The sequence below is a fragment of the Echinops telfairi genome, unplaced genomic scaffold (genome assembly GCF_000313985.2).
Source record: "Echinops telfairi isolate 266 unplaced genomic scaffold, ASM31398v2 ScPeMD7_4;HRSCAF=17, whole genome shotgun sequence".
Lineage (NCBI taxonomy): Eukaryota > Metazoa > Chordata > Mammalia > Afrosoricida > Tenrecidae > Echinops > Echinops telfairi.
The window spans coordinates 8,944,076-8,959,576 of NW_022103900.1; the positions used below are offsets into that span (position 1 = coordinate 8,944,076).

Here is a 15,501-nt window from a genome sequence, read left to right on the forward strand (position 1 = left end):
AATTGCCCTTTTGAGTTTGGGGGACTGTCAATCTTTAAGGGATTAGAAAGCCTCAGCTTTGGTGGTTTCAAATCTCTGCCCTTGTGACTAGCAGCTGGCACCCCCAGGGCTCCTTGGGCAGCAATCCAAGGGCACTGCTCACATTGGCACTCTGTGCTTCAGCCTCTACAAGTCAAAGGGCAGGCAACAGGAGACGTTGTGCCACTTGCTACCTGGGCATGTTCTGTGTTACAGAGGAGAAAACGGGCTAAAGTACAGTGACCCTGGTCCCCCTGGGGAGGAGCAGATGTCAGAGCTGGTCTCTACAGCTATTTTGCTACTCATGCATTTCTTTACTGTCTCTCTGCACTTGGTGAAGAATGTGCCTCTTCTCTCTATCTTCCTGCGTGGATCTCCTTATTGACAAAACTAACTTACGTTATAAAATAATAAGACCTAATTAATCATGGAGGGCCACAGCCATTAGAGATAGATGGAGACCTCGGAATCTCCTAGTCCAGAGGTTGGGCTTTGTTCTTTTTTAAAATTTATTTATTTATTTATTCATTCATTTATTTATTTATTTATTTATTTATTTCTGTGAAAGGTCAAAGATGAAATAGTTTAGGTTTTGTGGGCCTCCATGATTAATTATCTGGCCTAACAGTGTTCTGTGTTTGGGAAAATTCATCCGATGGAACATGACTACCTCTTTAAGAGAAGGCACAAAAATCCCTGCAAACCAAACGCTTACCTGGCACTTAATGCCTGCAAGGCTGCAGGTACACGTTTCTGGGTCACAGAACACGCGGCAGTCACAGCCACAGTCCTCACGCGACAGGCGGATGGCTCGCAGCTCATGTTTCTCTTCCACGTCAATCTTCTTGACTCCGGAGGCTCTCAGCAGTGCTCGGCGCTTTTTTGTTGGCAGGGGTTGTAGAAAGAAGTACTCATCGACCTCCGTGTTGTCTAAATCAATATCATCATCCGAAATGTCATCCACCGTGAGAGTGCTGGCTTCTTCGGACTCCACCGTGCCATTCTTAGTCATCTGGAAACACCAAGCAGTCAACAAGAGAACTCAGAATGGCCAGCGTTTACAGCCTCTGCTTTTGTACGGGTTAAGAATGAAACTGCGAGATAACAAGAAGTTCATGGGACATTTGAGTCAGTGTGTCCAGGCCTCAAATGATTTCCCCTGTATTTCTTCCTTGCTTGAATGAGAAGTCATAGGAAGGGAAGTAATAGCATGCAAAGACCAGCTTTCCACGGATACTGGTAGCAGGCAGAAAGCTCTTACTTTGAACTCTTAAACTCCTAATGTTAGAAGCTGTCGGAGCCCCTGTGAAGTAAGGGTTATGCGTTGGACTGCTAACCACAAGATCAGCAGTTCAAAACCACCAGCTAGCGCCAAGAGAGAACGATGAGGATTTCTACTCCTGTCATGAGTTCAAGTCTCAGAAACTCACAGGGGCAGTTCTGTCCTGGTACAGAGGGTCGCTATGAGTCAGAATTGACTGGATGGCTGTGAGTTTGGTTTGGTTTGGTTAGAAGCTGTTGTTATTGGAGCTTCTAGTCCAGGTGATGTGAAAAAACCAAGGCTACAGATGCCCATCAGTTTTATTCAACGTTTGACTCAGTTTGTGGAAGGGAAGTCCTGAGGACGCTCTTCAGAGGCATTAGCATCATAGTGGAAGGCATTGGTATCCGTTAAACAAATGCGTTATTCTTAAGGTAATGATGCCGACTTTCGTGCACCGGCAAAGCCATCACCTGCAACATAAAGCTATGCTGCATGGTGCTATCTGGATTACAAACATGATCACCCCAATGAACATTCCACCCACGGGAGCGTGTTTGAAGTCACCAGTCAGGTCAGCGTGCTCTCTGTAAGACCGGGAGCAGATGGCACTGCTGGTGAGCCCTCACCAACTGACAACTGAAATAATATCCTTGGCACTCAAAGGACTTCAAACAAACCTCTGCCTAATTCGTTACCTTCTGCATAATAGCTCCTGTGGACAACCGTCTTTCACCTCCCCATAGCTATACCGTCTCTATTTATATCCCTCTTCTACATGAATACCACCCATCGGTAAACCTCGAATCACTATTCCACTTCTGCTAAGCCACCATATATTATGTTTCTTTTTTTGGATACTTTTAGAAAAAGACATTTTCTCTATGAGCTAAGAAATGGATTCTGAGCAGCAGCATAGCCACACAACGTGGACACTTTGTAGCAGATTCATTGAGGAAGTCTGGAGATGTAGAAACTATCAACGATGAAAAATACAACTTTCCTCTAGTTCCTAAATGTTTCCTCCCTGCTCCCACTACCATGACTCCAATTCGACCTTGCAAGTCTGGCTAGACCAGAGGATGTACACTGGTACAGATAGGAACTGAAAATCCAGGGAATCCAGGGCGGATGAGCCCTACAGGACCAGTGGTGTGAGTGGCGAAACAGGGAGGGTAGAGGGAAAATGGGTAGGAAAGAGGGAACCGATTACAAGGAACTATATGTGACCTCCTCCCTGGGGGACGGACAACAGAAAAGTGGGTGAAGGGAGACGTCGGACAGGGCAAGATATGACAAAATAACAATTTATAAACTATCAAGGGCTCATGAGGGAGGGGGGAGCGGGGAGGGAGGGGAAAAATGAGGACCTAATGCCGGGGGTTTAAGTGGAGAGGAAATGTTTTGAGAATGATGAGGGCAATGAATGTACAAATGCGCTTTACACAATTGATGTGTGTATGGATTGGGATAAGAGTTGTATGAGCCCCTAATAAAATGATTTAAATAAAAAAAAAAAAAAACAACCTAAACCTAAAATTTTAAAAGGTTTGCCTCAAAAAACTCAACAACTGTGATTATCAGCATGGCTTTTTAATTTTAGTGACAGATTGGTCATTACAAGTTTAAATACTCTGCTGACAACACTTCTGCTTCATATTTGTAGGACACTTAAGAATATATTTTATTGGCCAAGGTGGCCAACTGAATGACTCTGAGTGGATAAGCCAGCTGAAAACTGCTCTTTGCCACAGAGGAAACAGCACCGTGCATATTAAAACATATTAACAAGAGGCCTTCAATTAAGTACCTTCAAAAGGTACTTAATTATCATGCAACAACAATTTCAGAGTATTTGGGGCTTAACTCTGTGTTCTTGTGTAGATGGACCCTCCCTGTTAAAGGGGCTAAATCTCAGTATAATCTACAATTCATTCCCTTCCTTGGTGCTCCTTACATACGTCGTGGCTAAATTCTTCTCATTTCTTCTACGTTGCTTTTTACCAGGCACTTGCTATCAATTTTACTAGTTCTTATTTATGATGAGTAGGTTATTTCTATCCCCAAAAAACTCATTTTGTAAGGAATTTGATCCATTTGGCTGCTAACTACAAGGTCAGTGGTTCGAACCCACCAATTGCTCTTTGAGTGAAACACGAGGCTGTCTACCCTACAACGATTGGAACCCCAAAGGGCCAGTTCTACTCTGTTTTATAAGGTCGCTAATATTGAAATTACCATGGACTGCTAAAAGGACAAACCTATCTGTTTTGGAAGAAGTACGGTCAGAATGCATCTTACAGACTTTGGATATGTTGTCAGAAGAGACCAGTCCCTGGAGAAGGACGTCATGCTTACTGAAGTGGAGGGGCAGTAGAAAGAGGAAGGCCTTCACCTTGATGGGTTGACACAGTGGCTGCAACAATGAGTTCAAGCCTAAGAACAATTATGAGGCTGGTGCAGGGCCAGGCAGTGTTTTGTTCTGTTGTCACAGGGTCACTATGAGTCAGAACTGACTTGATGGCACCTAATAGCAACAATAGGAGTCTAAATTTACAGCAAGATTTAGCATATACATTTAAAAAAAATTTAAACCATTTTATTGGGGGTTCGTACAGCTCTTATCACAATCCACACATCCATTTTGTCAAGCACATTTGTACATATGTTGCCATCAACATTTTCAAAACATTTTCTTTCTACTTGTGCCTTTGGTATCAGCTCATTTTCCCCCCTCTCCCTTGCCTCATGAACCCTTGATAATTTAGAATTTTTTTTTCCATGTCTTACACATACCGCTGTCTCCCTCCACCCACTTTTCTGTTGTCCGTCCCTCTGGGAGGAGGTTATATGTAGATCATTTTGATCAGTTCCCCTTTTCTCCCCCACCTTCCCTTTCCCCTCCTGGTATCACTACTCTCATTATTAGTCCTCAGGGGTTTATCTGTCCTGGATTCCCTGTGTTTCCAGCACTTATCTGTCCCAGTGTACATCCTCTTGTCTAGCCTGATTTGTAAGGTAGAATTGGGGTCATAATGATGTGGGGGAGAGGGAACATTAAAGAACAAGAGGAAAGTTGTATGTTTCATTGGTGCTATGCTGCACCCTGACTGGCTTGTCTCTTCCTTGTGGCCCTTCTGTAAGGGGATATCCAATTGTCTACAGATGGGCTTTGGGTCTCCACTCTGCACCCCCCCTCATTCATATTGATATGATTTTTTGTTCTGGGTCTTTGATACCTGATACCTGATCCCATCGACACCTCATGATCACACAGGCTGGTGTGCTTTCTCCATGTGGACTTGGTTGCTTCTCACTTAGATGGCCGCTTGTTTATCCTCAAGCCTTTAAGACCCCAGACACTATATCTTTTGATAGCCAGGCACCATCAGCCTTCTTTACCACATTTGCTTATGCACCCATTTTTGTCTTCAGCAATCATGGCGGGAAGGTGAGCATCACAGAATGCCGGGTTATTAGTGCAAAGTGTTGTTGCACTGAGGAGTACTTGAGTAGAAGCCCAATGTCTGTCCGCTACCTTAATACTTAACATATAAATATATGTACATAGATCGACTTCCCTATCATTATATGTAAATATATTTACATATGTACATGCCTGTATTTAGACCTCTATAAAGGTCCTTTGCTTCCTAGTTCTTTTCTCTATTTCCCTTTACTTTCCTCTTGTCCTATCATGTTCAGCCTTCATTCAGGTTTCAGTAATTCCTCTTAGGCACACTGCCCTTGATCAAGCCCCACAGGCATAAGCCCTTCTTGCCATCAATTTTAGACCACTTGTTCCCTGTCCCTGGGTTTGTTGACACACCCACCCTTCCTCCGCGCCAACCCCCCTTCCCCTCTCCCGTGTTCAAAACAAAAGAAACAAAACTACAACAATAATAAAAAGCCAACAACAAAAATTTTGATGGGTTGCCACGCCCTGACCCCAAAGTCTATTTTGGATATTCCCCAGGACTTCATTGCTTTGCTCCCCTTGCTGCTCTGTTGCACACCCTTAGTGTTTCGCCCTGGTGTGGTGTGGTCAGATTGGGCACAATCCCTGCACTGTGTCTCCAGTGTTGTCCCCTGTAATGCTATGGGTCAGTGCAGGATGTTGTGTTTCGTGGTGGGGCTGGCCCTATGCTCCTCTCTGTGCATTGGCTGCTTTGAGCAGAAATATCATCCTCGGGGCTGAGATGAAGATTTAACATATACTTAATCAAACATACACTCCATGGTAATTAAAGCTGCATTAACAAAGTGTTGCCTTTCTTTTCTTGTCAGGTCTGTGGTGTTTATATTTGTTCTCATCAATTTTTGCCTTGCCTATGTAAATCTCATTAAGCATTTACTTGATAACACGTGTAGAACATCCGGCAAGATGCATGCCAGTAACGCCCTCCCACTTCCATTCTCTTGTTCTCTGGTTTTCACCTGCCCTGAGCAGCTGGTGGAGTTTGAGCAGGGCCACAGCGAGTGCCTTTGGCCGCTAACAGAAAGCGTGGTGGTTGTAGTTCATCCAAAGAACTCACAGATCCTCTTTCAAACCGTCAGTCATTGTAGACCCTGTGGAGCTCAGCTCTGCTCTGACACACATGGAGACATTGTGAGTTGAAATGCACTCAGTGGGAACTGTGTGTGTGTGTGTGTGTGTGTGTGTTCAAGCACATTTGATAACATAACAACACAAATCTGCACTTTATGTGAACAGGATTTGATTTTTAAAATATTACCATCATATAATATGTGAAATCTGAAAGTTGACACAAAGTTTCTTTTCAGCAAACATTTAAACATATGTAATTTTTAAAGGAAAGCATGAACTGGCACCAAAGGGTCTAAAAAGAAAAACATCCATAAAATCCACACATGACTGTCCCCAAGAGACCACAGATTCAGGATCCTGCACATCTAAGTGCCCTTGGAAAGAAAATCTGCCACTCTTATTCTCCAAACTTCAATTGTAGCGCACAATTTCATTTCACACCAAATCTTCACTTAAGAGTCTAAAAGTGCTTCACCCAGAGCCATTTTTTCATTTTCACTCTTGTTTCAGAACTCATAAGGCATTCGGTTAAATGTTGTAAATCTCACATTAACACTGAAGTGAACTGGCAAGACTTTATTTCTACCTTTCCAATGTCATCTTTGTCATTTGTAATACAGGCTGAAAATATGGCATGCCAGCCTAGCAAACTGTCTTATCTTCCCCGCACTACGTTCCTGCTCTGGCAGACAGCCTGTGAGGCATATTATTCCCCACATTCCCCTGGAAGTCTTCCTTCCCCCGGGTCTCTCTTGCAATCTATGCCCATGCGCTCTAAAATTGAGGCTGACAACAACTCTGTTTTAATACTCTTTAAACTCCAGATAGTCCATAGATTATTTTCAAATTCAATTGCCCATAAAGAGTCAATGGACACTGTGTTCTGGCCACCAACCAGTGTCCATGCTGTTCTCGAGAAGTAGTGCAAAGAAATGCAGGGAGCCTGCCAGGACTGCCTCACTTCCTTTTGCTGATGCCTTTATCCTGTGATTCACCCTCACGAGAATATGTATTTTGTACCATACTTAACTGAAAGGTTTTTCCTCTTCTGCAAGTAGCACTGTTGAATTCCCATTCAGCAAATGTAGCCCCCATATCTTAAGCATTACCAAGCCTAGATTAACTGTGATCTAAGACCCCAAGTACAGATCCACTTCTTGCCTCTTACTGCAGTATGTTTCCCCCTGTATATCTCAAAGAGAAGCTTCCTCTGGGACCTAGTACCATGCTGGAACTCTAGCATGGATTAAACACTCGGCATCTAAGAAGCCAATCAGCTTATGAAATAAATGCAAACACAGAAGATAGCACCTTCAAAAGGAGGGTCTTTTCTGTGGTCCACGCCTTAGGAGACAATCAGGGACTTGGTCACTTCTAGTTTAGTGTTTCCCCCGCCCCCAAATAATGTTGGCTCTCTGAGAACTCAATAGGATATAGTGGATGAATCCTATGATACATCCCGATGAGAGGAAACTTCCAGTGTCTGAGAAAAATAACCAATTCAAAATGATGATAGAAGGGGGAAAACTATACTGAAAATATCTATTGACCAAAATGCTATTTAAAATAAAAATTTTAGTAGTTGAAAGATATGCTTACTAATATAACCTCTGGATCATTACAGAATTATTAATGCATGTGAAAGTGAGAATAAAAATAAGAATGGGATAAAACAACTCAATTTAATAAACAGTACTTACTGCCTATTACTATAAAGATGATTATGTTGAAAAACACCTAAGCTACCATACAGTGAGCACCAGATAATGAGCTCAGTACTTGATGGTATTTATCTCACTTAATTTGCTAAAACTTTTAAAAATTAATAAGTCATTTTATTGGGGGCTCTTATAGCTTTATAACAATCCATATGTCAATTTTATCAACACACTTGTACATTTTCAAAACATTTTCTTTCTGCTTGAGCTCTTGGTATTAGCTCCTCTGTTTTCCCTCCCTCATCCACCCTTCCCACCCTCATGGACCCCTGAAAAATTATAGAGTATTATTATTTTCATATTTACACTGCCCACTGTCTCCCTTCGCTCTGTTGTCTGTCCCCCTGGGGTGGGTGGTTATTATACGTTGATCATTGTAGGCAGGTCTGTTTCTCCCCCTTCTGCCCACCCTCATGGTATCGCTACTCCCATTACTGTTCCTGAGGGGCTTATCTGTCCTGGATTCTGTGTGTTGGAATGTGAAATTTGGACAGTTAATAAGGAAGCCCAAAGAAGAATTGGTGCATTTGAATTACAGTGTTGGTGTAGAACACTGAAAGTATCATGGATGGCTAGATGAACAATCAAATTTGTCTTGGGAGAAGTACAGTCAGAATGTTCCTTAAAATCAAGGATGGCAAGACTTCATCGAATGTACTTTGGGCACGTTATCTGAAAATACCAGTCCCTGGAAAACAACATCATACTTAGTAAACTTGCTGGGGCAGGGGGGGAGGGGGGTTGTCAGTGAAAAAGAGACGGCCCTGGGCCAGATGGATGGGCACAGTGTCTGCAACAATGGTCTTAAACTTAACAATAGTGAGCATGGCACAGGGCCAGTTAGTGCTCTGTGCCTTTGCACATAGACGTGCCAGGATTAGAAGTGACTGGACAGCACTAGTCTCCTGGGATGACCCCATACGAAGGGTGCTACAGTGTAGTAAATGCAAGAAAATATCAAGGGGAGGGAATTAATAGACTGAAAAAAAAGAAAGAAAAAAGAATGATAGATACAAAGCAGAATGATTTACTTTCTATTCTGACTCTTGTTCCCATTTCAAAAGAGTAAGTAGAAACATAGGGCAAGATATGACAAAATACCAATTTATAAACTATCAAGGGCTCATGAGGGAGGGGGGAGCGGGGAGGGAGGGGAAAAATGAGGACCTAATGTGGGGGGTTTAAGTGGAGAGAAAATGTTTTGAGAATGATGTACAAATGCGCTTTACACAATTGATGTGTGTATGGATTGCGATAACAGTTGTATGAGCCCCTAATAAAATGTTTAAAAAAAAACCCCCTAGAAATTAAAGAACAAGATATGCTATTAAGTATTTAAATTAAAAAAGAGGGGAAAGACAGGAAAAGAGGACTCAGCTATTTCATGTATAAATCCTCAGGGCCAGACCATTTACGCTTCAGAGCTTTGAAAAATCTTAAAGTCATGACTGCTCTGCCTAAAAATGCCATGAGAAGTCAAAGATGGGAGAATTTTTTAAAATTAAATGGTAATTCTTTAAAACAGAATTCTAGAAAGGATTACTTAAACACATGGACTTCCTACCTCTGAAAAAAAGAGAGCAGTCATTTTTAGACTACTGCACAGGTTTACTGAGGAGAGGATGCTCATTTTACAAACCGAACCCCAACCTAATTGCAGGAATGAGGTGCAGAGACTCTCCTTCTCCCCCATTCCCAGGTCCCTTGAAGCATAGTTGAAGAACCATAGCTTTTTCTCAGAATTCTGATACAGATGATCTTGCTCCACAAAGAAAAATGGAATGTGAGCTGATTAAGAATAGGGTTGGATACTGCGATGAACTGAAATATATCCCAGTTCCCTTCACCACATGAGCATATATGTCATACATCTACTATCCTTTATTTGTGTTTGACCCCATTTGAGAATGAATTTTTTTTTCATCGTGTAATGAGATAGTATTAGCATAAGATGTCCCTTAAACAATGATTTTTGAGATATGTGAGGGGGTACTCCTCCCCCGGAAGCCCAGAATTTTTCCCTCCAAAGCTATGTATTTAAAATTTTTAAAACCTTATCACCTCCAAAATACTCTCCATTACAATGAATACATTTGTCAAATCTGCAATTCCATTCTTGGAAACATTTTTCAAACTCAGAACCTCCCTCCTTTTTTTTCTTCACCTCTTATATGTGTCAAATCACTGTCCTTTCATGTCCCTCTTAATTCAAGGAAACAAAAAGAAGTTTTATGGAGAGAGGTCAGGTGAGTAATGGTGCATGAGGCAGGAGAGGCATGCTGTTTTTGGCCCCAAACTGGCACACTGAGATGGCTGTGTGAGCAGGTGCGTTGTTGGCAAAACCAGACCGGTCTGCCACAAATCAGTTCTTTTTGTTACACACAGTTATGCAATCTTTTCAGAACCTCTAAATAGAAAGCGTGATTAACAGTCTAACTTGGTGGAATGAACTCCAAATGCACTATCTCCCTGACATCAAAAAGACAAGTGAGCTTGTCTTGATCGTGGATTTCACTTGGCAAGGTTTTTTGGGGGGGGTCAGGTGACGATAGTGTCTTCCACTGGCTTGACTGACGTTTGCTTTTGGGTGGGTCATAAAAATAGCACCATATCTTGTCACCAGTAATGACCTTGGGGAAAAAGTTTGGGTTACTTTAGAGCTGTTCTTTCAAAGCATGATGCTCTTTTTCCTGGCCACTCAGAACCCAAGGGACAACTTTTCAGTGGCTCTTCTCATTCTCAAATCTTCCATTAAAATTTGCTGAACTGAGGTCCAAGATAGTCCAGATAACTTCCCCATCTCTTCAATGATCCGTCGTCAGTCATTGGGCACAAGTACACAAATCTTGTAGACATTTTCATCCTTTTGGAGAGTTGGTGGACATCCAGAACAAGCTTTGTCATCAATCAACATTTCACCTTTTTTGGAATGAAAAAACCACTCATACACTTGAGTTCTTTTCCCACAGTGCTATCTTTGTAAGCTGTGTTGAACATCACAATACTTTCTGCATTTTTTTCCAAGCAGGAAACAAAATCTCACAGATGCATGCTGTTCTCTTAAATCAGCCGACAAAAAACAAGGTTTGAGTGAAAGTGCTTTTACAAAAAAATTCACTGTGACCAGAGAGAACCTTCCCAGGTGACACCCCTGGGTGCACTAACTCAGAGGGAGTGGCTTGGTGCTCAGCTAGCAGGAAAAATGAATACCAGGAAACAGTCGAGATGAGGAAGCTAGGTGCCATGCCATAGGAATATTAACAATGAGCCAAGAAATAAGCTGAAGCAAGAAGAACACCCTCTTGGTGTGTTGGAAAGGGGAAGCCTTCCCCTAGGGCCAGCAATCCTGCACTTGATCATGTCGCTTCCTAAATGACGAGAAAATCAATTTCTGTTTTTCAAACCTCCCACTTGGAGTTTTCCTGTTATCATAGCATTAGGAAACTAAGATAGCTATGCTAATTGTTCTCATTAGCTGGACAGCTGAATGTGTCTCTAAGTACAGTGGTATTCAACTTCTTTTGTACCACTTATGCCCAGGATGATTGCAGGGCCAAGAGGAAGGAATAGTGGCTGGAAAAATATGGTCTTGGTGATAGAAACAAAGCCAGGGATCCAATAAGAACATTTCCCAAGACTACTGACTTCTTCATCACAAATACCTTCTTTCAGCAACACAAAAGGCGACTATATACGTGGACTTCTGATGGAATACAGAGAAATCAAATTGACTGCATCTGTGGGAGGAGACACCAATGAAGCTCAGTATCAGCAGCTAACACCAGGCCAGGGCCTGACTGTGGAACAGATACTCAATTGCTCACATGTAAGGTCCGTTGGAAGCTGAAAAAAATTAAAACAAGTCCACTAGAGCCAAAATACAATGTTGAGTATACATCTCACCTGAATTTGGAGAACATCTCAACCACAGAATTGATGCATCAAACAGTAATGTCAGAAGCCCAGAAGAGCTTGAAAACTAGACCTATATCATCTGCAGATGATAAAACAGAGTTCATTCCAATGAAATGCAACAAAATAATCTTGGTGATGGCTCTCTATCTAGCATGCCCACCGTGAAAGAGGTTCTTGCTATGGAGCTGTTATAAGGATTTGATTTATATGAAGATGAAGAGACAGACAGCTTAAAAGACATGAGATTTTAGTATGATTGTTCATTTTTGTTGTAACTTACCACCAGCCTGATATGAATGAACAAATTTATCAAAGTCCAAAATTCTACATTAACATTAGTGCAGGTTATGGAAAGGCATCCATATCTTGGGTAAGACACAGTATTATCATTCCTATTTACTGCACAGATTCCACCTGGTGGCATGCCTCATACAGGCCAAGTACTATATTGTAAAGTGGATATTAATAAACAGAAATGTATTCATAGAAGGGAAAGTGGGATAACAGTATCTAGAAGCCATGCCCTAGGAGAAATGGTGGAAATGTCAACTTCTCTGGGCCAGAGTTCTCAGCAAATGGGCAGTGATAATCCCTGGTCATGTGATCTAATGCCAGGAAATCACTCCATGATGGGATCTAATATAACATAATCCAATCTGTGAGCAGCCAGCAGCTGTGGTGGCTCCTGGGCCCCTTGATTATATCAGAGCCTTGATACAATTGGAAGAATGAGCCTCACGGTGTGACTTGCTCCTTTTTGAGCAGACTCAGTGGGAAAGCTCTACCGAGGCTGGATTTGGATTCCACATCTGGTTCTTTGACTTCCTGCCATATTGCTTGCTGAAACAGGAGCCATCATGGGACTGTTTGCCTTGGTTTTTTTCGACATTCCATTTATCAGCCTAAGGTCTTCTGGCTTTCTGGTTCACCAGCCTTTGCAGCTGCCCGAATCAGGAGGAGCCTCCTGCTTACCATCTGATCCATGGGCTTGGACTGGACTGGGCTTCCCTATTCTCCAACTGTGTGAACCCTGCCATGATATGCATCTCTTCCTGTGTACATACACATGTGAATGTCACTGATCTTGCTTCTCCAGAGAACCCGGGCTAACACATTCATCAACACTACTTTAAAACACGCGGAGTTTGGAGACTAGGAACAAAATGTGTTTTGTATGTGTCTGTCTCAAAGTCATGTGCACTGGGGCACACGGAAAGTTAACAGTAGACTGAGAAGTGGCTCTGTGTTTGAATAGAAGAAACTTCTGGTTTTGTGGTGTGAGTTAGATGGCCTGGTCTAGAAGGTCTCGGCAAACTAAAGAAAACATTCAGATTATTTGACAGTTAAGTCTTAGTGGGTGATTCTTCAGCTCATTAGCCATCAATTGCAAGTGAAAATTTGGAAGCAATTTAATTGTGCTTTGAAAGAACAGAAATGTGTGATTATTTTGTCAGCCTGTAAGAATTTCAACAAGCTCAATTCAAAATAATCCCTTGAGTTATATATCACCACACAAGTCACTAGAAGGATATTAATATCAATGGCAAACTCATAGAAATTTATTTTTTAGATTCCTTTTCTCCTTGCTTCAGGTTTAGAGTAGCTTTGCCTCTTTCAGTGGTGTCTAATAAACAGAAGGGATCCAATAGGGTGCCAGTAAATGTTTAATAACTGTATACTATAAAAAGAAAAGTGATGTATAGTGCTTGCCAAATTCCATGGTATAAATGGTGCCAATTACAAATGATTTTAAGCTATCAATGGGAAGAGATGTGCAGAACCTGCTCTTGCAAGCCAATGTGAGCTGGCATCGCTAAGCCACTGGGTGCATCTTCCATTTCCATTGAGAATCGGTTGAATTCGCTTTCTGTGAACAAGAAGACCTATGCGAGCTGTGAGGGAAGAACGCGCGGGACAGCCTTGAACTAGTCTTATCCTTCTCCAATGGCATGGCTGCTGAGTTCAAACTGCTGGCCTTGCAGTTACCATCCCAATGCTACCATGCTACCAAGGATCCTTAAATAGTTGGTTACATATGATTAATTGCTCCATTTAAATGTAAGCAATATTTCAAAGGGATATCTTCTTAAATATACCACATTAACCTGAGGCTGAAGGCGGCCCACCTTGTCAGTCTTTATTGTTCAAGCTCTCTGTACTTGTCAAAACAGACTGTGCAAGTTTGGGGACATCAGCATTTGAGTGGGTGCTGAATAAATGCGTACCTTCATGAATGCATACTGGAAGCGCTGCTCTTGAGTAATCTCTATAAAGTCTAATAGAGTCAGGTCTGTAGGTATAAGAGGTGTTCAAAATTATCCTGATCAGCAGGCGCTGACCTACTTAATGAAGAGTTACAGTTTGACGAAACTGGAAATCAATCTTTTTGACATTAAAATATCAACCACATCACAAACCCCTAATCCTTTATATCCTCCATCTAGAATCTTTACCAGCTGTAGAAGTCACAAAACTGTTGAGGGGAGACAGGGGGAGGGCTCCAGCCCCAAGGAAGGTAGGAAGTCACAATGGTGCATGCAATGATAAAGAGCAACGATGGGTCTGTGAACATCTTATAGCATAGCATGGATGAATCTGGAGAAAATGGTGCCGAGTCAAATAAGTCAAATACAACAGGACAATTATTACATGATATTGAAAATTAGACCAGTTGGTATAACTTAGTCCATAAAGATGATGTTCTACACTTTACTTTGTTGAGTAGTGTGTGGGGTCTAAAAAGCTTGCCAGTAGCTATCCAAGGTACAAGGTGCAACGAACGCTCTCCTCCTAGCTGGAGCAGAGGCACAGAAGTAATGTCACCTGTGAATCACCACTACCAGCTATTCTCATCAGGAACATCATACAGCAAGAGTGGGAGGAGAATACAGGACACAACTCAAATTCTTACACAAGATTGGACTTATGGGACTGATATACATTAGAAAAACCCTGAAGACTATTGCTCTAAGATACTCATAGCACAGAATGAAAACCACCCCAGGGGGACATCTTTCAGCCAAATGCAAGAATGGTGTGAAAATAAATAATAATACTCATGATGAATATGCTTCCTTGAACAATCAACGATTATGAGACCAAATGGCCAACAGTTACACTAAAGCAAAGATGAGGAGCAAAATAACTGGAAGATGGAACTGGGGTAAAGGGGAGAAAGGGTGACGGTGCTGACACATTATGGGGACCGTCACCCAGGGCACAGACTTGTGTATGTGCATGAATTCCTGACTGGGAATCTAATGGGCTGTGTAAACCTTCACTAAAACATAATGAAATAAACAAAAGATTTCTCCACAAGATCAGCACAAAGACAAGGATGCCTGATTTTACCATTGCTATTCAATACTGCACTGGAAGTTCTAGTTAGAGCAATTAGGTAATAAGAAGGCAACTGGAAGTACAGCCAGAATGCTCCTTGGAAGTGAAGCTGGTAAAACTATATCTCATGTATTTTGGACATGCTATCAAGAGACCAGCCCCTAAAAAAGGACATCAGGCTTGGTAGAGCGAAGGGACGGGATAAGATGAAGTCCCTCAGTGACATGGATCGACACAGTGGCTGCACCAGTGGGCTCAAACATCATAATGTGACGATGGCCTAGGAACGGGCAGTGTTTTGTTCTACTGTGACTATTGTCACTATGAGGGGGAACTTACTTGATGGCACCTAACAGAAACAACAAGCCCCCACGTTGGGAAGGAAGTAATAAAACTCTGTTTGTGGACTACAAGATCCTATATATACAAAATCTCAGAAAGCCTATAAGAAAGTTACTAGAGTTAATAAATAATTCAGAAAAGTGGCAGGACACAATATCCACACACACACACAAAGCAATTGTTTCCTTACACTAGCAATGCATAAACTGAAAAGGAAATTAAGAAATAATCCTATTGACAACAGCATCTAAAAGAAGAAAATACCTAGCAATAAATTTAACCAAGAAAGTAAAAGTCACACGCAGTGAACACCATAAAATTTGCTGAAGAAAATGTAGTCCCTGGTGATTCTACCCTGT

At 41.9% G+C, this 15,501-nt stretch overlaps 1 protein-coding gene across 3 annotated transcripts in view; it reads right to left on the reverse strand.

Annotated features, from left to right (window-relative positions):
• CSRNP3 (cysteine and serine rich nuclear protein 3) overlaps positions 1 to 15,501 on the reverse strand; it is a 209,263-nt gene that overhangs the window by 11,409 nt on the left and 182,353 nt on the right. For all 3 annotated transcript variants that reach the window (XM_045298964.1, XM_004703775.4, XM_045298959.1), the window contains exon 4: positions 734 to 1,030. In XM_045298964.1, the coding sequence (XP_045154899.1) occupies positions 734 to 1,030 (297 nt within the window). The remainder of the gene's footprint in view (positions 1 to 733; positions 1,031 to 15,501) is intronic.